This window comes from Neomonachus schauinslandi, chromosome 8, assembly GCF_002201575.2.
Source record: "Neomonachus schauinslandi chromosome 8, ASM220157v2, whole genome shotgun sequence".
NCBI lineage: Eukaryota > Metazoa > Chordata > Mammalia > Carnivora > Phocidae > Neomonachus > Neomonachus schauinslandi.
The window spans coordinates 9,775,891-9,798,406 of NC_058410.1; the positions used below are offsets into that span (position 1 = coordinate 9,775,891).

At 52.1% G+C, this 22,516-nt stretch overlaps 1 protein-coding gene across 2 annotated transcripts in view; it reads right to left on the reverse strand.

Annotated features, from left to right (window-relative positions):
* The window catches only part of SYNJ2 (synaptojanin 2), a 96,482-nt gene extending 78,271 nt beyond the window's left edge, over window positions 1-18,211 (reverse strand). For both annotated transcript variants that reach the window (XM_044917357.1, XM_044917356.1), the window contains exon 1: window positions 18,019-18,211. In XM_044917357.1, coding sequence (XP_044773292.1) covers window positions 18,019-18,145 — 127 coding nt within the window. In that variant the 5' untranslated portion in view covers window positions 18,146-18,211. The remainder of the gene's footprint in view (window positions 1-18,018) is intronic.
* Between the last annotated feature and the right edge of the window lie 4,305 nt (window positions 18,212-22,516).

Below are 22,516 nucleotides of genomic sequence, written 5' to 3' on the forward strand. Positions count from 1 at the left end.
GAAGGGGAGGCACAGGGGCCAGCGCGGGACCATGGAAGTGTCAGCGATCACAATCCTAGCAGGGTCATAGATCACCGAACTGGAGAACTAAGGGCTGAGCTGAAAAGGTGGGGGTAGTAGGTGCAGAGTGAGTGTTTGACACAGATAGTGGGGGGACCAGGGCCTGGCCGCGGGAGAGAGTGGCTGAGCCAGGGTGGAGGACACACTTCTTGTGGGGGAGGTCAGCAAGGGCTTCAGAAAGGTCACCATGATGACTGAAGCTACCAAGAATGAGGGCAAGCCTCAGCATCGGCGACACTGGCAGAAAACGAGGTAAAATCACCAGGTAATTCCAACACAGGGCAATGGGTGATGGGGTCCCCGATGTGTGTGGGCAAAGGGTTAACAGAGCCTGCAAGAGAACTGACCTCAGGTTAACATTCCAGTCCTGTTTCCCTGGTAACCTGATATAAGTTATCTATGTTACTAGACAGCCTGGCTTATGATTAAAAATAGTCCTGACTGGTAGAAGGCATCTGGGCTACGAGGAACCACAGGTGACCTATAATAACTATGACGGGGCCATGGGGACACTCTTGGAATGAACAAGCCTGTCCTTTGAGGGGACCCTGGAAGCTCAGCCACCCAACACTGGATCCTATGGGTGAACCTTGTCCTGGTTCGAGGACATGGCATGCACACCAGGTGAGTGGAATGGGCCTGGGGTCTCCTGAGGGCTGGGTGAACGTTCGGGAGACCGCCCCATACTGCTCTGCCAGCAAGCTGTGGCTCCCGTCCTAAACCCCCAGTGGGAACGTAACAGTCTGGAAGTTCAGATGAGCCATGGAAGATCTCTGTTAGGCACCATACACTGAGATTCAAGTGCTTTTACGGAGGAGGGAAGGAATGTCTGGAGGTGGCAAAGAGTGGCCTAGGGGACACACATCCCACCCCCTGGGCCAGTGGGCCAAGGGAATGGAAGGGAAACAGCCGCCACTTAGGCCTGCCAGGGAGAGGGTGGCGTGCCCCAAAGCCAGGCAAACTCGGCCCGCCGTCCCGAGGCTGGGGCCAGTGTCGTAAGGAGTAGGAGTCAGCCCTGTAGCCAGAGCGTGCTCTGCTTCTTTTAAAACCTAGGCCACGCAGGCCATCTCCTGGTCTGCACACAGCCAGTCCAGATCAATAATCAAAGAACCACAAGTTTCTTTCTTTCATAATGTATTCCTCAGTAACACACCATAAGGAAATCCCAGTGAAGCCCAGCCCACATGTCACAAAAATAAGTAGGTCAATTTCACAATGCGGACCGCCCAAGACCAAGGTACCATTTGTGGTCAGCGTCTCCTTCACGAGCTCAGGTCAGACTGGTTTACGGCTGTTCCTTCCAGAGTTATCAGTTTAGAGCTAAAGCCGCTCTTCCGAAAGACAATGGTTTTTCCCCAGACGGGGCAGGTGGAGGCGCAGGAGGGTTGCTAAGCAAAATGCAAATCAAAACATCAGTCTAACCGAAGCTCGTGAGCCATGATGAAAGCCAACTGGGCAGACGCAAGGCAGCCCCAAGAAGAAACTTTCCTATACTCCCCACTGCTTCTCTCTCTCACCAAAAAAAGTCCAGGCCACACAAAAGAGCGAGCGGGGGGAGTGGGGCAGGGGCGGGCACTCAGAAACACAGTACCTAAGCAAATGCGCTGCGTCCCACCAAGGCTGTGCGAGCTTGTGCAAACCGACCAGAGAGAATAAAGGGGAAATGTATCATCTCCTGCAGCCACAGCTGAAAAAACATCTGTGCAGCCGGGTGGGCCCTCCCTGGCCCTCCCCACTCCCCTCCCTGCACCAAGGTCCGCTGTGGCTGTGACCGGAGGAGGAGGAGGCCGGCTCCTGGGACAAGAGGGCTGCAGTGCAGGGCTGGACACTGAGCCTCTACCGCGGAGTCTTTTGGCCCATGCTGAGCATGCTTCTGACGGAGCCGGGGGACAGGGGCAGCGGGGCGCCACACAGGGAGGAGAGCCAGCGTGAAACGCAACCGTACCTGTTTCTCTACAAATATGTGCGTGTTCACTGTACACGTGGGGGCGGATCCTGCAGACCCGCTCCCTGGGGGCAGGGTTCCCGGCCTGACCACAGATCTCATTCCTGGGCCTCCAGTCTCTCCCGCGCCCCCCCCAGGCTCTCCTCCTGGAGCGAGTCCCGATGCGTCACTTCCTCATACAGCAAGCCCTTCAGTTTGCTTCTTATGACTAACAAATTAGGTCCACGGGCCTGGCCTGGCGCTGGAGGTTCTACTTACAGCTCCTTTTCCACTTTCCTCTCTAACTGACCAGCCAAACCAGCTCCTCGGGACATCCCTCTCTCTTCTTCCTTCCTCAGTTATCCGTCCAGCTGAACAGCCCCTCCCAGCCCTGCTACAACCCCTCCTCAGAGCCTCCCCCTTGCAGAGAAGCCCTATTTGCATGCATGTGTGTGCACGTGTGTGCACACACACACACACACCCCTTTAGAAGCCATGTAGCGTGATCCACATATATCTTCTTGTGCTACGTGAGATGCCCAGTGGGCGCTGAAAGGGAAAGTCACACCCTGTCCTGCTTCAACTCCATCCCTCAACAAGGATTCCAGATGTGCACCTCTGTGCCGGGGCTTGCTCTGAGCCCCTAGGAGAATGGCAGCGAGGCAGGAACACGCCCAGAAGAAGGAGCATCGCTTCAGGAAGGAGGTGTGATCCGCTCGGTGGTGCTGGAGGGAGGACAGACCTCTGCGGGGTCCGGCGAGGTGGAAGTCACGGGGACCTTGACGAAGGGCTTCAGAGGAGCGGCAAGTGCCTAAGCCTGGCCGAAGCGTGTCACGGGAGGATGGGAGGAGAGCGGAGACAGCACGCGTGCACCAGCCCGTCATGCACGTGAATGGAGAAAGGAGGTGAGGGGCTGGGGCCGGGAGAAGGTTTCTTAACAGGAGATCCAACTGTCTGTTGGTTTCATGGTGGGAATCACCCAGCTAGGAAGGAAAGGGGGAAAGAGTGGGAGCACAGTCTTTAAAGATGGGGGTGGGGGGGACATGGGTGGAAAAGGTGGTCGCAGAGGAGCATGGGGGTCATCGCTGTAACAGAGGGAAGGTGGCGAGAGCGCCAGCACCGGGCAAACAGGTCAGGTGGTGGGGCTCATGAAAGTTCTCCTTTTAATTCCTTCTCTTTTCTCAGGGCAATAGGAAGCAAAACATTAGCTGAGAGCGTCAAGGTGCTGAGGGCTTGAGAAGGTGTGAAAGGGCCATCCTGGAGAGCGGAGGAGCAACCAGAGGAGGAAAATGCTGCGAGCCTAGAGACTATGGACCAGCACCAAAACCCCAAAACCCTTCGTGAAGTTGCCAGAAGTCAGCGCGGTGCTGTTTCCCTCCAGCCACACGTGGCAACACGGGCGCATGCGTGGGGCGGAGGGGCCGTGGCCTCATCTGGGGCTGGGGGGCTGCCTGGCACGCACCAAGCGGAGACTGTGTGCAGGCTGGGGGCGCACTGTAAGCCAGAGAAGGATGGGGGACGGGGTGTGCGGGCAGTGACGGTGGCCGGGAGGTTGCAGGGCGGCAGAGCTGTCTGGGTCGGGCGTGAGGGAGGGAGCAGGTAGTGAAGGGTGCCCGAAGCTGACCTTGCAGGGTGGCGTAATAACTGGTGATGAGAAGGTCTAGCAGGGTGAAGTGAGGGCAAAGCAGGGCTTGGCAATGAGACGGTGAGGGCAGAGCAAGGCCAGCGGAGCAGGTGGGTCATGCTGATGGCCAGGAGCTCAGCTAGGATGGGGACAGGAGTTGTGGTGGAAGAGAACCCAGGGAGCCAGGAGCCCAGCTCCTCTATGAACGGAGAGCATGGCCAGGAGGAAGGGAGATCTCAGCAAGGAGAAGTGTGCGTCCCGAGGAGTGGTCCTTCTCGGGGAGGAGGAGGAACCCTGGCCCCAGGTGGCTGTGAGCAGCAGGATGCCTGCCTCACCCCCAGCAATGCTCCGTTTGGGGGAGTGCGCGCAGGTGAAGGCGGGGTTCAGAGAGCCTGCTGAGTGAGGGACTTGTTGAGGTCAGGACACAGTTCCAGGAAGCTGAGGTAAGACTTCATCCATCTACCAAAAGCCAATTCCTACTCTATATTTTAATCCAGAATCCAGAAAACAGGCTATAATTCACTTCTCAGGCTTCTTTGATTTTTAAAAAACTGCCATTGCTGCTATTTAGTGGGAAAACTGGCTTTAGAGATGTGATTAGAACGCCCGTGTGCCACTCACTCGTGTTAGATGCACCACAAAGATGCAGAGCTGCAACCCGGCTGGATGTGACCTCGGGCCCACAGGGCACACAGGCCCAGGAAGATGAAGGAAGTTCAACTCTGAGCAGACACATGAGTGTGCCTTGTTATTCACACACTAGGCACTAGTGTGTGAATAACACACTAGTACTATTTGGGGGCATCTTTTGTGACTAGTTTGGCCTCTTCCTCCATATGTGTCTATTAATTAAACAGGCCTGCTTACTCGCAGAGGCCCCACACAACCTCAGGGGAAGATATTCACACCATTTTTACAAAAGGGCAGAAGAAACCTTCTCAGATCATTGATTTGGGAACTGCCTCCTCTGATTTACCAACCAGCCAGAGGCTTTCTGTACCTGGCATTAGCTCCAGCCTTGGAAACAGAAAAGTCTGTGGCTGGGTCAGAACCTGGCCTTAGAATCTGAATCACCTCACAGCGGCGATTCCCCAAATGCACCCCAAGAGACCCTGGTGTATCCTAAGATGTGATGTGTGTGTTGATGTGCTGTGAACAGAAGGTCAAACATACTTGGGATCCCTGGGCTAGTTGACCAGCTGTATTTACTACACAGCCTGAGCGGCACATCTCCAAGGGGGGGCGGGTGCCAGGTCCAGACTCCCTCAGTCATTTACCTGTGAAATCCTTTTGTTCAGCAGCCTCTCTCTGGGGAAGTTCTCCTTTACAGAATGAACACTTTGCTGCTTCTGATGCTGGCTCCACACTCCTTCCTGGGGGCCTATTTTGTCCTCCCCAACTCTGGCCTTTTTGAATGGGATGCCATACCTACCACCTGCCCCACATTCCGGCAGTGGTGGCCCCCTCCTACTCTCTACCATTCCTGGTCCTGCCACAGCTGTTGCTCATGCCTCAAGCACCTGAGCCCTGCCCTGATGTTCCCAGCACTGAGCCTGGCTTGGACCTGAGCAGGTGTGTCCCCTACAGGACAAGTCCAATCTGGGCTTATCTGGAGGCCTGTGCGGCTGCCCTGGGGGCCAGGGCATGAAAGAACCAAATGTCTCCTGGGAAAGGGATCAAGGCCTAAGGGGAGAGACAGGTGGGACGGCACGGGGGAGGGGGGCAGAGGGAGGGGTCATACTGGGTGGAATGCAGTGTCTGTCCTGGGGCCTCCACACCTGAGTCCCAGGAAGGAGATGGAAAGAAAAATGGAGAACAGAACCAGCACAGCTTACTGCCCGAAGCAGAGTGGGCGGTGCTGGCCCTGTGGCTCGGGTCATTTGTAGTTTTCCTCTTGAGAACGACTTAGATATCCTTTGCTATCTTTTCTGGTGAACTATTTGTCCTTTTTTGTGATCTATAGGCGCTCTTTTATATCCAACGATTGTCAGTATTTGACCCTTTTATATGTTGCAAACGGTTATACGCAGTTTCTTTCCAGGCTGTTGCTCATTTTTAAACTACCTTTTAAACTATGGTGTCTTTTGATATCCTGGAGTTTTACATATTTATGTAGTCCAATCTATCAGTCTGACACTGAGTGGAAGCTGAGCAGGGGGTCCAAGGTGCCACCAAGGCTCTGTTTCCAGATCCTGCACTGGTCATGTGGGTGTGTTCACTTTGGGAAAACTCACGGAGCTGTACATTTAGGATTTGTTCATTGTTCTATACTATGTTATACTTTAATAAAGAAATATTTCTTAAATCTGTCAGATGTCTTTATCTTTCTGACTTCTGAGTTTTATGCTTTGTTTAGAAAGGCTTTCTACACCATAAAACTGTGAAAGCTTCTCCTATATGTTCTTCTAGTATTTTAAAAGTTGGGGCTCTTTATAGTTCACCTTAAAGGCCTCTGTGATTTGCTTTAATATATGATATAATGTAGGGCTCTAACTTAATTAGCATCCCCATGGGCTTAACAAAACCAAGAACCCCATAAAGGTAAACCATCAACTATGTTACGAGATAACATTGCTTATGGTAAAAATGACCTTAATTGGCCAATTGCCTCTGAACAGGAAAGAGACAGACATGAATTATACCTGCTGACGAGGACACCAGGCTTGGGGCTTGGGTGAAGCCTGGAATCTGTACTTCTGGGGGTTATATAAGAGATACTGGTTCCAGGGTGCCTGGGGGGCTCAGTCGGTTAAGCGTCTGCCTTCAGCTCAGGTCATGATCCCAGGGTCCTGGGATGGAGCCCCGTGTTGGGTTCCCTGCTCAGCAGGGAGTCTGCTTCTCCCTCCCCCTGCTCTTGTGCTCGCTCTCTCTCTCTCCCCTCAAATAAATACAATCTTTTTTTAAAAAAAGAGAAATATGGTTTCTAACAGGGCACAAGGCTTTAAGCTGGGGGGAGAAGCTAGTTACCAGCCGGATGGCTGTGCAAACAGTCACCTGCAAAAACTCCTGCAAAGACCACTCACTCCCCTGGACATGGACAGCCAGCACCGTCCTGGGGGCAAGCTGAGGTTTCTGCCCTCCTCCTTTCAGACTAGACAATCCAAGGGGAACCCGGTCTGAACCCCTGGCTGAGTAAAGGAAAAGCCCCACCCGGCACAGCACTGGTCAATTGTACCAACACCATTTGCTGAATATCCACCTTTTCCCTGATTAAATCATCACCATTATAATAAACTAAATTAATCCACTTACATAAGTCTGTTCTGAGCCCTCTCTTCTAATCTACTGATTTTTGTCTATTATACGATTCTTTTTTTTTTTTTAAGATTTTATTTATTTTTTTGACAGAACACAATGCGGGGGAGGCAGGCAGAGAGAAAGGGAGAAGCAGACTCCCCGCAGAGCAGGGAGCCCGATGTGGGGCTCAATCCTGATCCCAAGACCCTGGAATCTTAACCTGAGCCGAAGGCAGACGCTTAACCGACTGAACATCCCAGGCGCTCCTCTATTATACCATCCTTACGGCTTTATAGTATGCTTTACTATCTGGTAGATCAAGTTCATCTTCACTGATGTTTTTCAAAATCCTCCTGGCTATTTTTGCCATTCCTTCATCATTCCGCAGTGTTTCTGGAGCTGCTCCTCACAACAGGCAGGGCTGAGAAGACAGTACTGAACAAGACAGAAATGCCCCTTGTCGTAGTTTCCTGGGGCTGCCGGGACCAAGTATCACAAACTGGGGCACTTAAAATAACCACAATTTATGCTCTCACAGTTCTGGAGGCTAGAATTCCAGACTCAGGTGTCAGCAGGGCCATGCTCCCTCTGAAGGCTCTAGAGAAGGATCCTTCCTTGGCTCTTCCAGCTTCTGGGGGCCTGGGGGTCCTTGGCTGGTGGCCACACCGGCCTCTGTCTTCGCATGGCCATCTTCCCTCTGTGCGTGTCTGTTTCTGTGTCTTCTCTTTTTATAAGGACACTAAGTCCTACTGGATTAAGGACCCATCCTACTCCCATATGACTTCACCTTAGTTTACAACTTAATTACGGCTGCAAAGACCTGATTTCCATATAAAGTCACATTCAGTTATGGTGGTACTGTGGGTTAGGACTCAGACAGATCTTTTTGGGGGATGCAACCCGCAACATCCTGCTCCCACAGAGCCTGCACTCCCGAGGTCAACAACGTTACACGGTACACAGGCAAGCAAATGAAGGTGCTTTTGGTCATCAGTGCTATGAAGACAAGAAAGCAGGTGACGGAACAGAGACAACGGGGGTGTGGGGAGTGTGGATCCTATGGGCCAGTTCGGCTAGTGTGGCCAGGAAAGTTTCGCCCAAATCATCCGGATAGCCCGAATGAGGAGGACACAGCGAGGCCGAGGTCTGCGGGGAGAGCACTGGGGACAGAAGGCACAGTAAGTACAAAGCTGCTGAGGCAGGAGCCAGTCAGGACTGCTCAAATGGAGTGAGCTCAGGAAATGGTGAGAGAGGAGAAGGAGCCAGGGCAGAGGTCACAGGTGGTGCAGGCTTGAGCAGGTCCCTGCATGGGGGCTGGGGAAGCCCTGGGAGTGGTGGCGGGGACATGAGTTAGGTGGCAGCCGCCAGTCCAAGTGCAGGAGGGCCTGGTTGGAGAAGCACCGTACTTATGCAGCAGTGGGGGTGAGAGGGGGGAGGGGAGGCAGAGCTGGTGGCATCCAGATCCTTGTGGAGGTAGAAAGGTCTGGACTTGCTGGGGGATTGGGTGGAGTGGAGGAAAACAGTAGGACCAGGATGACTCAGACATTTTTGTCCCGAGCCTCTGCCCCACCCATATGGGGCTGCCATTTAAGCGTGCGGGGAGTCCCACATATACTTTAGTCAGCCCCTTATGTTTTCTCTCAAACTCCTATTAGAATTTAATTGGATTTTACTCATAGATACTTGCATTTATAGATTACTTGGAGAAGAACATCTTTACAGTGTCAATGTTCCTATCAAAGAACACAGTATACCTTTCCAATTATTTGGTGCTTTAGTAAAGTTTTATAGCTTTCTTCTTTTAGGCCGTGCATATTTTATTATGTTTATTCTCGGAAATTGTTGTCATTGGGAGAGGAATCTTTGCTTTCCTATGTGAGACTCTAATTCCTAATTGACTCATGATAGTATATTGGAAAGCCATCAATTTTTATCTGCTGAGCCTGAAAAGCAGCCAGCTTATTAATTCACTAAGTCTCACGAACCTCCACATACCTATCACCCAACTCCGAGTTACCAACATTTTCCCAGTCTCATTTTACCTATTCCCTCCCCTCCCGTGTGTGCGCGCACGTGTCCATCCATCTGCCTCCCGAAGTATTGCCAAACAGATCCCAGATATGATATCATTTCACTTACAGGTACTTCAGGATCTGTCTCCTGAATCTTCCAAGTGCACAATCTTGTCCTCTGCACCCAAAAGACTTGAGGGTGCGCAGGAGGCGAGCACACAGAGGCCACAAAACTGAGGCCCCTCCTACAAGGCCCAGCAGAAAGCTGGTGAGCAAACTAAAGTCACAAAGTTCAGCCTCTAAACTCACAACTTTTCTTACAGGATCACTCCCCCGGTCTTGGATCTGGGTCTATTTTCTCTTTTAAGACAAAATTCTAGTAAGCTCTCAGCAACCTAAATTTCCTAACAGCGAACTGAACCAGAACCCTAATGCGGAGAGTGCCGAAGTCAGACACACTCCCGAAACCCCCCCCCCAGGTCTGGAGACATTCATCCGCAGGCGATGGCATTTCATTACAATTCCTCCCTTCATGTGTGTGCTCTTATTGTAACGCACCCCTATGTTGCGGGGGCGGGGGGCGCGCGTAAGCTGCAAGCACCAGTTCCAGAGTTGGATTAAAATTTTATCACCGCCATACAAGTTAGAAGAAGGCCTTTCTGGTCTCTTTCTCCAAGGCAGCCTAGACCCCACAGGGTGCCTTTCTGTGAACTACAAAAAAGTGCCCCCTCTAGACAGGTCAGCTTGGAAAGCAGGGAAGGTGGTGGAGGAAACGGGGCTTAGTACCCGCCCTCCCTATCCGGCTGGTCCGCGGCCCCTCCCCTCCCGAGCCACAGGCCCCTCCCCTCACCCCTCCTGGTGGTCTGGGTAAAAGAGAAACGGATACCACTATGATGGACCTTATCACAAGGGCTTGGTTCAGGCCTGGGCTGGTGGCAAGTTATTTCTAGCCCAAGTTTTCCAATATTCTTTCTTTATCTACACCATTTACATAAAAACAAGCCCATTATTGAAGCAGGCCATGACGTGAGTGTCACAGTTCCGTTGGGCCAGAGCACTTGGACTGCCACATCGGACCGCCTTCTATCACTCCTTCTGCCAGCAGGATCGGGCTTGGCTCCACCTGGAGGGAAGCAGAAGCTGCAGAAAACTGTCTCCTCAGCTTACGGAGTTTTTTCCAACATACAGGATTTATCAGCCACGGATAAGATTTGAGGCGATGTTAAGTTCACACAACAGAGTCAGTAAAGCTGCTGAAACAAGACCACACATTCCCAGACACACAAACTCCCCACTCCAGAGCAGGCTGTTAAAAAGCAAAGTTATGTTTATGACGAAAGGTAGGATTTTCAGAATGTTAATAGATGCTAATAAGAACCAACTAAAGGAGCTACTACTTTAGCACATTTTATGATATTTTAATAAATACCTTACTTTGTGTCCCTAATTGCGGCTAAATTGTTATTGCCTTTTAAAAATTTTCTCTGCCAGTTATAGGAAAGGGGCAGAACCAAGGAGAGAGAATCTCATGCCTTAATTAATTCATAAGTCTCTAATAAAAAAAAATGTATAGCATTAGATTCTCAGCTCAGACTTAGATCTGAACCATCTTAGATTTTACCTTGCCAGATCACTTTCCTAAGATTCAAATTTCTGGGTAGCTTATTATTTTAACTAGATGTGTAAAGTAAGGGTATTGCTTATTTGCTTATGCTTAGTGTTTAATTTTTTTTTTTTTTTTTTTAAGAAACATGGAATTCCAGAGAAGGAAAGGCAATGCAGCTTGTCATTCGTTGGTTTTCAGATGTGGACTCTGAGGCCGGAGAGGTTAATTCCCTCAGATAAGGACAGATAAGGACTAGCATAAGGAGCCAGGGTGGGAATTCAGGTCTTTTCTCTCCTACCAGCAGGCTGCAGAGGAAACAGGTGAAGGGTTTAGTGGAGGTCTCACTGGAACATTCTAGGGTGAGACTTGAGGCAAGGGATGTAACTTGCTTTTTCTGAGTAGAGATTACCACCATCAATCAGTAATATAGTCAATACAAGTTGAATACAAAAAGGCGGCTGGTCAGCAGAGATAAGCAACTGTACATCATACCCTCCTTAAATCTGGCCATTTTCCTAGATCTTGATGCGTGTCCAGACCATCCCAGTTCTATGCTGGGTCTGAGCATCACTGTGACCACCCTGCCCTCTCCCCCACCTCCTCAAATCCCACATCAATTTCAAAACTAGGAGTGCTCTGGTGGCCCAAGTTCTGCTTTGTGAGACCTCACAATGCTCTAAAGGACAAAGGTTCCTCTTCATTTCATTTCTTTTTTTTTTTTTTTTAAGATTTTATTTATTTATTTGAGAGAGGGCGAAAGCGATCACAGAGGCAGAGGGAGAAGCAGACTTGTCACTGAGCAGGGAGCCCGATGAGGGGCTCGATCCCAAGACCCTGAGATCATGACCTGAGCCGAAGGCAGATGCTTAACGACTGAGCCACCCGGGTGCCCCCCCTCTTCATTTCTTTATCACCTGCTTTGCCCTGAGCATCGCCGCAGACCTTGTCAAGGAGCAGAAGCGGCAGAAGATAAGGCCTGTTCTTGGGTAGTGGGTGCAGAGCACAGCAGCTTGTGGTCAGGCTGGACAGGGGCTCCAAGAGGTCAGGGAGGGGGCATCCATCAGGCCCGGTCTCCGAGAAGGGAGGAGGTGGGGCAGGAATGCACAGAGATGCAGGAACAGAATTAAGTACTAGCTTCCACGATATTACAGAAGGCTCTCCCGGAGAGTCCCTGATCCTCAAAAAACTGCCATAAAATTAAGTTCAGACTTTCGTATTCGTCCTTTGGAACTGCTCCCAAGAATTGGGTCACCAGAAGGAACTGCCCTGCCTGCGCTCCTTAGCTAATATGCTCCAAGTGAATCCTCCCGCTGCAGTCATTTTCTGAACCAGGAAGCGCTGCAAGCAAATGGCAACCCTCCAGCTTCATAAGCCGTGAGTGCGGACTGCCACTCCCCCAGGACCTGGCCAGATACATCCAGCTTTCCTGCACAGGCCCTCTGCTAAGCACCAGGCCCAGACAGATGCGCAGTGCCCACCTTGGGTGCAAAACACAGTTCTGTCCACCCAGCTGGCTGAGCACTGCCCCCACCCCCAACAAGAACAAGCAAACTTAGGACAGGAAGATGCATGCACTCACTCAGGCATCTCTCCCCACCCACGACTGAGATCTTCGGGAAGACCCCAGTCCAACATGTTATCTGTGTGACACACCTCACACTCAGAAGCATGTCCTTGGGGAGCCTGGTGGCTCATTGCTGTCTCTACGCTAAGAAACCTAGCACTTTCTTCAGAGCTTTGAGTCCTAATCAGGCTCTGTTCTAGGTGCTGGGGACATCCACTTGGAAGGATACTACCCAGGGCAAGCCTCAGCTCTGCTGGAACGCAGGACCGAAGCCCACATGTTTCTCTTGAAGATGTCCCCTTCATGTTGTCACACACACTGCTCAGAAAGTGGGCAAATGCTTTCCCAAGCCTGAACGCTCCTCTTGACACAAGCATCCAATGAAAATCCAGTCCCCACAGGAATGTTCGACATACTTACTCTCACTAGGACCCCTGATCTGCACTGACTGATGACACACGTGTTTTGAAACCCAAAATAAGCACAGAGACAACAGGACACACCTAGTCTTTTTCATACACACATTGAACTTTCTTTTTTTTTTTTTTTAAAGATTTTATTTATTTATTTGAGAGAGAGAGCATGAGCAGGGGGAGAAGCAGAGACAGAGAAGCGGGCTCCCGACTGAGCAGGGAGCCAGATGTGGGGCTCGATCCCAGGACCCTGGAATCATGACCTGAGCCAAAGGCAGACGCTTAACTGCCTGAGCCACCCAGGCGCCCCTGAACATTCCTTTTTTCTAGGGATGAGATTCTATTGAATGTACTGTTCTCTAGAGCCTCTGGGCCTTGTTCAAATCATGACTCCACCACTAATTAGAGGTAGAACCTCACGTAAATGCTTATGCTTCTCTGTGCCTTGCTTTCTCCAAGTGTAAAATGGAATCATAATTAATACCTGCCTTGGTGTGTGGGTTAAATAAATCAATACATGTAAACCACTTAGGACAGTGCCTGGCACATGGTAAGTCCTCCATAAATGTTAGCCATTTTTTTCCATAAATGTTAGCTATTATTATCAAGTTGGACCAAGGTTTATTTAGTTAGCTAAAAATTCAATGAACATCTGCAAAGCAAAATGAGCTCATGCTATATGAATATATCCTGAAGTAAATTTCTATCCATTTAATACTGGATCAAGGACATGCATATTTCTTTTTTTCAAGATTTATTTATTTGAGAGCGAGCATGTGCACCCATGTGCACATGAGCGTGTGGGGGAGGAGGGGCAAAGGGAAAGAATCTCAAGCAGACTCCCCACTGAGCACAGAGCCAGAAGGGGCTCGATCTTAGGACCCATGAGATCATGACCTGAGCTGAAACCAAGAAATCATGACCTGAGCTGAAACCAAGAGTCTGACACTTAACCGAATGAGCCACCAGGTGCCGGAAGGACATGTGTATTTCTCCAGGTTTTCATTAAATCATCCTCAAGAATGACTTACAGGTACATAACAGTACCCCAAAGCTCCTTCCAGCATTCCTTGAACACAATTAGAAAGTGCCCATAACTGGGCTGTTTTGCATTGGCCTTGAAGGTGGACCCCGGCCTGCCCACTGAGAGCCCCTCATCTACCAGCGCCCAGACGAATCCACCAGTGTCCGCACAACATCCAGCAGTGTGTGGAAGACAGAAGCCCGTCCTGTCTATGGCCACACCGCCCTGACTGCGCCCATCTCTTCAGAAGCACCATCCACTGCAAATGCGGCCCGGAGATGCTTGCGCAGCCCTGGGGGCTTGGCTTTCAAGCCTTCAGCTTGGTCCGCTGCAGACACCCCCGCAAAAGGCATCCGATTTTCAGACTGAGGCGGCTGGCGACCACACCACTCGCCCCGCCCGAAAATGTTCTCTCTCACTTGCTCTCTTTCTCTCTCAAATAAAATATTAAAAAATCTTTAAAAAACACAGGAACAGGTAACACAGAATTGAAATATATTGACAGATACCAATGCTGAGTGACAGGTACAGGGGATTTGTTTTTCCTTCTACTTTTGTACATTTGAAAATGTTCACACTTAAAGGTTATGGGAAAGGTTTTTGAGCCACAGAGCCCCAAAAAGGAGCCTGGCAAGATATGACATCAGACTCCTACTGGCGAGGTACACAAACGACAGGTAGAAGTACATACTAACCCAGTTTGCGTTTCCGTGACTATCATGCTGAGCATACCACCAAGTAGGAAGAAGGACCCGGCCACAAGCCGGGGAGGCCCACACGTGGGGGCTGCCCTGGTGTCCCCCAGTCAGCAGCCTGGAGCCACCCCCCCCCCCCGGCCCTCCCTGTCTTGCAGTCTCCACCCAGGACAGCTGATCACCTGGCCACTCAACCGATCCTCTCAAGTGCCCTTAAGCAGGTCAAACTGTAAGGCACTGACTAATTCTGGGCCGCAAAGCCAGGGAGAGTGAGCAAGGCAACAGTTTAGCAGAAGCCTTGCTTGGCTCTGTGGCCGTTTCAGCAATTCAAAGCAGGATACTGTGACCTCCATATAAACACAGCAGCTGGGAAAAGCCCAGGCCCGGTGTTTACACAGAAACTTTCCCCCCAGAAGCTCAGCGTCATTTAGGGACACTCACTAATTAAGTTAATTAAGTCTCCCAGGCCTCCTTCCCACCCCCACCCCCGCGGCCGTGGCTCCCTGTTCAACAGCAAGCGTGGCTGGGGGCAAGAGGCAGGGTCGCACTCGCTCACAAACACCCGGGCAAACACAGAGACACTCGCAGGCCACCCTTCCTGGGGGCTGTTTGGAGAAGGCTGAACTTTGGAGTATCTGTGTGTGTTCTGAAAATGAAATCCCCGAACAACAGGCGCACTTCCCTTCCCTTGGTCCACACTAGGTCTAAAAGAGACAAAAGGAAAGACAGCAAGGACTTTTCGTCCAGATGTGCCAGTAAGAGAAGCTCTGCGTGCTAACTGGCTGGCGGACCACGGGGAACTGTTCCATGCTATGGCTTTCCACCTGTACTTGAGAAACCTCCTACCTTCCAATCAGGCACCGAGAAAACGTAGGCCAACATGTTTGGCTTTTCTGCTTCTGAATCCCTGTTCCCACAGATCTACTCTGAAGACAGACTCTCAACCTAATTCTTGTAGAAGCAGGAATTTAGAAGTAGTCCCTCGGCAACCTTCCCGCTGGCAGGCTCGATGGCCAGGTGTGGAGACCGGGGTGCAGAGTCACTGCGGAACGAACAGCAGGACGGGGCCCAGCCAGACCAGCAAAGGATCATCAGCTTTTCCTAAATGCACAGCCCAGCTCAAGGCCCTGACTGTCTCTGAGCACTGCCTGGAAACAAGAAGCAATTTTTGTGAGCCCCTGCGGGTGGTGAGAGGCTTTCAAGTGTGGATCCTTGTGGGGTAACCTGGGCCTTTGAAGAGCTGTGCTTGCAGCCCGCTGTGGGGCACACGAGCTCTCCTGCTGTTCTCCCTAAAAGCAGAGGCATGCATCTGCCTCTGGACAAGCAGAGGAACGCTCACTGGCTGGGGAGAAACCACCACCCACATGGCAATAAACCATCCACATAAGTCTGCCTGGCCTCTGGTTCCTCCCCGTTCCTCCCGGGGGGGAGACCCATCACAGGAAACCACAGCTTAAGTGAGAGGAAGCTGCCCCCAGGCTTGAACCTCATGGAAAGGGTGAGTGGTCAGGATTCCAACCGCGGCTATGCCGGCTTCCACAGATGTCTGGTCCCAGGCAAAAGCAGGCATTGAAACCTTCTGGGGAAAAAAATGAAAGTACGCTTTTCCTTGTCAAGGAAAGGAAAGCAAAGGAGCCAGCCCTTTGAAACACAGATGGGAATTTCAAATTCAGAACCATTCTATCAAATTGTGGCGTGTTTCGGATACTTGAAAAGCCCGAAACAACAACTTTCTAGTAACAGAAGGCTTTGATAATCCTCCTCTGGACCGGCAATAGCACCAAGCGCTATAGCTGCTTTTTAAAAATAGTTTCACTTAAGAAAAACAGACTTTAAAAATTAAGTATTCGGCCTAAGTTCTACTTAAAAATGAATCCTTGGTTAAGTGACAAATGTGGGCTGCACATGAGTTGAAGACAAGCCAATTCCTTCCATTACACCCTCTGTATTAGAATCCAGTGGACTGTAGTCACCAAAGTAATATACATGCATCACAGCCCAAACTGAATTTCCAAATGGAAAATATGCATTGTATTATTTTCATTAATCATTTTAAAGTCTTCACTTCTGAAAAAATAAAGTCTTTTTCTCCAAGTGGCTTCAAAGGAACTCTTAAATGTGCATGAACCTTGCCTAACGTTGCCGTAATCCAAGTGATGGACGTTTTAATCTCTTTGATGAAGGAGTATTTTTGTACCATGAAATGAATCTCTTGGCTCTGATAAATGTGGTATGAAGTAGACATCTAAAATGGAATGGAAATTTCTGTGGTTTTCTTTCAAGACCTTAGCAAATGACCAAACTTGGATTTTTCGGGACAGAGCACAAACTGGAATAATCTGATAATAATTTAATCAACGACTGGAGGCACACTATGGTACTAACAATGCTGGAGACACTGTTTCAGTAACCAAGCGACTGAAAACAAGCCCGACAACTATATGCTAATGAAATGATTAGGGAAACTGAAATAGAAGAGATGATTCTTCCAAGAGGCATATCCTAACTGAAGAATCCATGCATACAAATATGGGGGTGGGGGGGCAAAAAGACTAGAGACGTTTATAAAGTGTTGTGGAAGTGAGTGCCCTGGTCATCCAGAACCTAAAGGACAGTGACCTTCCTCTGTGCTTTGTTTAGGACGAACAAGGTAAGATGGTATAGCAAGACACCAGCTGGAAGCCTACTCTCCAGCGTTCAAGTTTAAAGTTCTAACAGTCCTACTTGGTTTTGCTCACTTTGGCCTTCCCCATGAAGTGAGCCACAGAACAAGGGACAGGGTGATTGGCTGGTGATACCAGGATGCCACGTGTTGTATGACATAAAAACAGCCGCACACTCAATGGGTTAAGCACCTGGCTCTTGGTTTCAGCTCAGGTCATGATCTCAGGGTGTGAGATCAGCAAGGAGTCGCCTTGAGATTCTCTCTCTCTCCCTCTGCCCCTCCCCAACTCTCAAATAAATCTTTAAAAGCAGCAGCATAGGACTCAGGTAGAGGTGTGTCCCCTTGGGTCAAGCAAGTTTCATAGCCTCTTCAGGCCCCAGTTTATTCATCTATAATATATGGCGTTAACAGTAGCTCCTTTGCAGAACTGTGAAAGTTAAATGAGATCACCACTAAAGTCCTTGGCACAAGGCCAGTCTCAACACTTCCTGAAGCACGGACGTGAAATGTACTGGCTTGGCATCTACAAATACATCCAGCATAAAGGTAGAGTCACCAGGTGGTACATTTGCTTACAAGTTCTGCACTTTGCAAAACTGATGCTTCTCGGCCAAGTATCTACGTGGGGTCAATACAGGTTCCATCAGAGGTTTCTCCGGGGTCTGTGTTCCCGTGTTTGTGTCCCCTATCCCCTCGGGAACAGAAGCTAGCCAACACAAACCAACGGGCAATCACTGGTTTCATCAACAGGTGCAAAAGAAAACGAGCGTCAGGCACGGGGTCGGGGCGGCTCCTAGGTCAATCCCCTGGGATCGCGGTGAACCTGTCACGTGTCCCGGCGGGGCGCGGGGGCATAGAAGGCCACACCGGCTCTCCAAGAGCGCAACCACCGGGCGGGCGCGGCGAGGGCAGACCCCCAGGAGGTGCTGCGGGCCGCCGCGCCCTGGGCCCGGCCTGCGGGGCACTCTGGCGTCCCCGGGGTCCCCTCAAACAGGCCGCCCGCACCCCGCGCGCGACCCCACGCCCCGGCTGTCTCGGCGCCGCCCGGGACTGGTCACCTCGGGGAAGGGAGGTTCCCCTTTCTCGAAGTCTGGGCACGGCCGGCGCCCTCGCCTCGGGCGTCGTCTCTCCCCCGGGACGGGAGACCAGGGGAGCGCGTTCCCAGCCCCGGGTCCGCGGCGCGGTCGCACTCACCGAGCGTGGCCACCGTGCCGGCCTCGAAGAGCAGGCAGTCCCCGCGGCCGCGCGCCTCCAGCAGGACGCTCCACTCCCCCGAGGCGTCCAGCCGCCCGAGCAGCCGCAGCCCTTTGCTCAGCGCCATGGGCGCCGGGGCGCGTCGGGCCCGAGGGCGCGCAGCCCGTCTCCGCTCCCCGCGCGCCCGCCAAGTGCCCGGAGTTTCACTTTGGGCCGGGGCTCCGCGCCCCGCGCAGGCTCCTCCCCGGCCTCCTCCGCGGCCTTCCCCCCGCCCCCGCCGCGCCGCCCCGGGGCAGGTGAGGGCGCACGGCCGCCTCCCCGCCTCCGCGTCCCGCGCCCGAAGGCGCCGCGCTCCCCCCGGCGGCGAGGCAGCTGCGGCCGGGCGGGCCTGGCGTCGGCGCCCCGCGCCCCCGGGGCTGTGCTCGGGGGGCTAATCTCGGGCCCCCGGCCGGAGGGGAAGTCCTCCCTGCGGCGGGCGGCCGCCGAGGAGGAAGATTCCACACATTCCTGGGCGCGCAGGAGGACGCGGCCGCGGGGTGCCCCACTGAGCCTGAAAACGCTGCAGGATCGCCCGGCCTTATAAGGGCGGCCCGGCCCGGGCCCGCGGCGCTGCGAGGCGGGAGTCCGCGGCCTGCCCTCCCCGGTCCCAGCCCGGGCGGTGCACGACCCTGGGCCAGTCACTTCACCTGTGCCTCAGTTGCCCTGCGGATGAAGTGGGTTTAAGGTTAAGCTGAGGATTCCAGTTAACTCCCAGAAGGGGCTTAGTGAGTGCCTGGCGAGTGGCGAGGGTTCAATAAATGTTGCCTTTCACTAGCTTTCTATAGGTGAGGATACTGTGCTCCGCTTCCACACCAGGGAGAATTTGAGGGGATCAAAGGCGTGTTGTCTCAGAGAAAACTGAGACTGTGACTTCTAGGCGGGCCCCTTATGTGACCTTGACTTCTCTGAGCCAGCTTTCCTGACCTGTCAGATGGCGGCAGTACTCGTCCGACCCGCTCACGCTTGCCGGATGGGTGCTGAGTCAGAGGTCAGGGCTGAAAGCTCGGGAAGTAACAAGCAGGGCAGCTGTGAAGGGCTGGTGGGTGCAGAGCGAGGGGTCTCCTCCCTCTCCCTGCAGCCGCCTTCTCCCCTCCTTCTTGCAGCCCCTCCTCCCATTCTGGGGTATCATCCTTGACTTCGGGGCAGACACTGCCATCAGCCAGTTTGTACTCAGGGCGTGTGGACTTCAGCACAAATCCGTGCATCATTCATTGGCTTATGCTGCCCCTCCGCGGGTGCCCTCGCAGCTAAGTGAAGGGAGGCAGGGCCCCTCAGGGCACTGGGTTCTAACCAGATGCCAGGATTCATCTGCAGGGGAGGGGAGAGGGGAGAGGGCTTACCCAGAATGGCTCCTTGGGTGGGTGTGGAGGTTTTGTTTCCTTCTCCTGTCATGGGCATGTATGCACAGCCCCAGAGACCTCCACCAGGCTCCCAAACCACCAGGGCATCTCTCACCACAACCTGCTCACATTGAAGACTGTGGGTCGGGCTCTTTGTCTCCGGAGCACGTTCCAGAAGGAGCAGAGTCCCCAGTGCCAAGCAGGACACTGTGGTGCCCTTGCAGACGTTCAGGAATGACAGGAAATGACCAGATATTCAGTCCTCTGTGGACAGCCTCCCAGGTGATGAATTGGGAAATAAAGTAAATGTAAACAACTGGCAGAGATTCAAATCATTCCTCAGCCTTCAGTCCAGTTGCTCACAAATTTAGTTACAAAGTGTGGATATCCCAGGTATGACGCTCATAAGCTGTCCACACAGTTTCTTCCTCTGTGAAATGGAGCTTTACCCATGAAATGATACAAAGTAGCCTCTGGCCCTCTTTTAAACTTGAAGCTCACTTCTTCCAGGAAGCCCTCCTAGAATGATGAGGTCCCAGGAAATAGCATTTATATGTACTCAGATTCACAGATGTACATTTCAGCTCTCATTTGCTCATGTGTTGCTTGAGACATGTTTTTATATTCTTTTCTCTTAGCTCTGTTTCACAAATTAGGGATAAGATCTCAGGGAGGACCTAGTCCTTTAAAATTTTAACTCTCCCCCTCTTTTGTGCCTTCTCTAGCATCACATAATTTGAAGCTCTGCATCGTGGCATGCTGTACGTATTGTAGAAACTTTCCTACGGTGAAGACCAGCACTTGAGCTTTACCGTTTATAGAATCTAAGACACAATCAACTGGAAGACGAAGCACGATTTTAGGTGCCGCTGAGAAACAGTGCTGCCCGCTCACCTATGTAACTAAATTGTTGGCTATGACCTGATTTCAGGAATGGTACGGTGTGCATCTTAGACTCAGTGAACTGTAGTGGTTGCCCCCTTATCTCTGACAAGTGGCTGAATGAGCCAGGAGCCTGCTGGGTTTTCAGGTCGCTGCCCTCTGGTTTGGAGTGAACCGTCCACATGGGTGGCTGACGAAGCAGCAGCCTTACGTGCACACTGCCTTGATGGGCCAAGGGCCCCCCCCCTCCCCCGGACACGGGCACAGTTAGCAGATGGAGAAAGTAGCAGAGCTTGAGACATTCAAGAAAAAGCTCAGCTCCGATACCTAACGGGCAAGTGGAACCTGGGGAGGCAAGGGAACCCATCTGAGTGGGGAAAGTCTGGGCATATTCTGCTCCTGAGCTGTAGGCTCCTGGAGGGCCCATGATTGGAAGGGGAGGAGGTGAGGAAGGAATCTCCTCTAGAGATGAGAAGGAAGGCCAGGCTCTTCAGAGGGAGGGATAGGACGGTGGGAGGCAGGGTCGAGAAGGAGGGTAGGAAGCATCATCCTTCCAAAGGCCTGGCCCCGGCTGAACCCCCAAAAAGCCAGGAAGGGGGTGGGAATGGGAACCCTTTTCCCAAGGGTGGGAAAAGCCCAGAACATTTGCTGTGGCATAGTTGTCTCTAAAAGGTGTGTTCCAAGTCCCCTGGGCTTGAGGAGATAATGGGATCCTAGAGCTAGGGACAACCTCAGCTGATCCTCTCTCGGTTCTTTGCCAAAGGAGGAGAATGTCTCAATTCTGTCAGCAATGTCTTAAAAATATATCCAGGGTCTGACCACTGTTAGCCTCCCCATGAACTCAGGTTTGGTTCCCTGTGACACAGACTCTGCGCTGGTGGGGTTTGCGAGCAGGACCTGGTGTACTGGGGAGGGCTCTCAGGCCCTATGCCAAGGGAAGGGAGAATGAAGTTGAGCTGCCATGCAGACCTCACCGACCCCTCAGGACCTCCAGAGAGGGGTGGCCCCTGGAGGTGTCCTGAATGCATCGACCAGTGTTGGCCTTCAAGATGGGTACAACCTTGCGCCCGGGGGCTCCCTTCGGCCAGGAGCAGCATTCCAGCACTCGGAGAATAACTGCCTCCCTCTACCACATCACCCCTGCCCCTCCTGGCCCAAGATCACGAGCCTGGCCCCCAATTAGCAGCCACACTCCCAGAAGCCCACGTCCACTGTGATCCAGGACCCTGCCCTCCGGGGCCATCAGCTTCTGTTTTGTTCAGCCAACACATAACCTACCCCTCTCTGCTCTTCCTCAAATGCGCCAGGGGCCCCTGCTCAGGCCTTTGCCCTTAGAATGCTGCACCCCTACACATCCCTGTGGCTGGTTCTCTCACTCTCTCAGATCTGTTAAAAACCGTCCTCTTCATGAGGCCTTTCTGAGCGTCCCTACCTAAATGTCCCCCACCCACCTAACCCGCCGTCATGCGCTGAATTGTGTCACTCCAAATTCACATTCAGCATGTGACTGTGTTTGGAGACGGGCCCTTTAAAGAGGCGATTCAGCTAAAATGAGGTCACATGGGTGGGCCCTAATCCAATCTGTGTCCCTGTAAAAAGAGGAGATTAGGACACGGACCCGCACAGAGGGAAGACCGAGTGAAGCCACAGGGAGAAGACGCAGACTTGCCAACACTGATCTCCGACTTTCGGCCTCAGGAACCTTGAGAAATAAACTTCTGTTGTTTAAGCCCACCGTCTGTGGAACTTTGTTCGAGTGGCCGAGCCAACGAATACACTCTCATGAGATAAGTCGTCTTCCCTGCTCAAATTTTCTCCTTAGCACGCGTCCCTCTCTAAGAAACCGTTTGTTTATTTACTTACTTGTGTCTGTCACCCTCCTCCCGCTGTGTTATAAGCTCGCCGAGCAGGGATGCTTTTGTCCGATTTGTTCCAGGCATATCCCCGGTCCGAGAACGGTGCCTGATTCCTCGTGGGAGCCAGAGAAGCCAGTCCAGTGAAGAAATGAATCCTCTTAGTACCCTGTCGTCCTGTGAGGGCGGGGGATTCGCAGCTCTGTGGTCGTCCATTGCAGTGATTCTTACCCCGGCTGATGAATTTAGTGAACAAATATTTTCTGAGCACCTACTGTGCGCCAAGGATTGTTCTAGACACTGGGGAAACCGCCGCAGCACACAAAGCAAAGTCCCTGTCACAGAGGGGACATCAGACAAACAAAATGCATAACATGCTAGGTG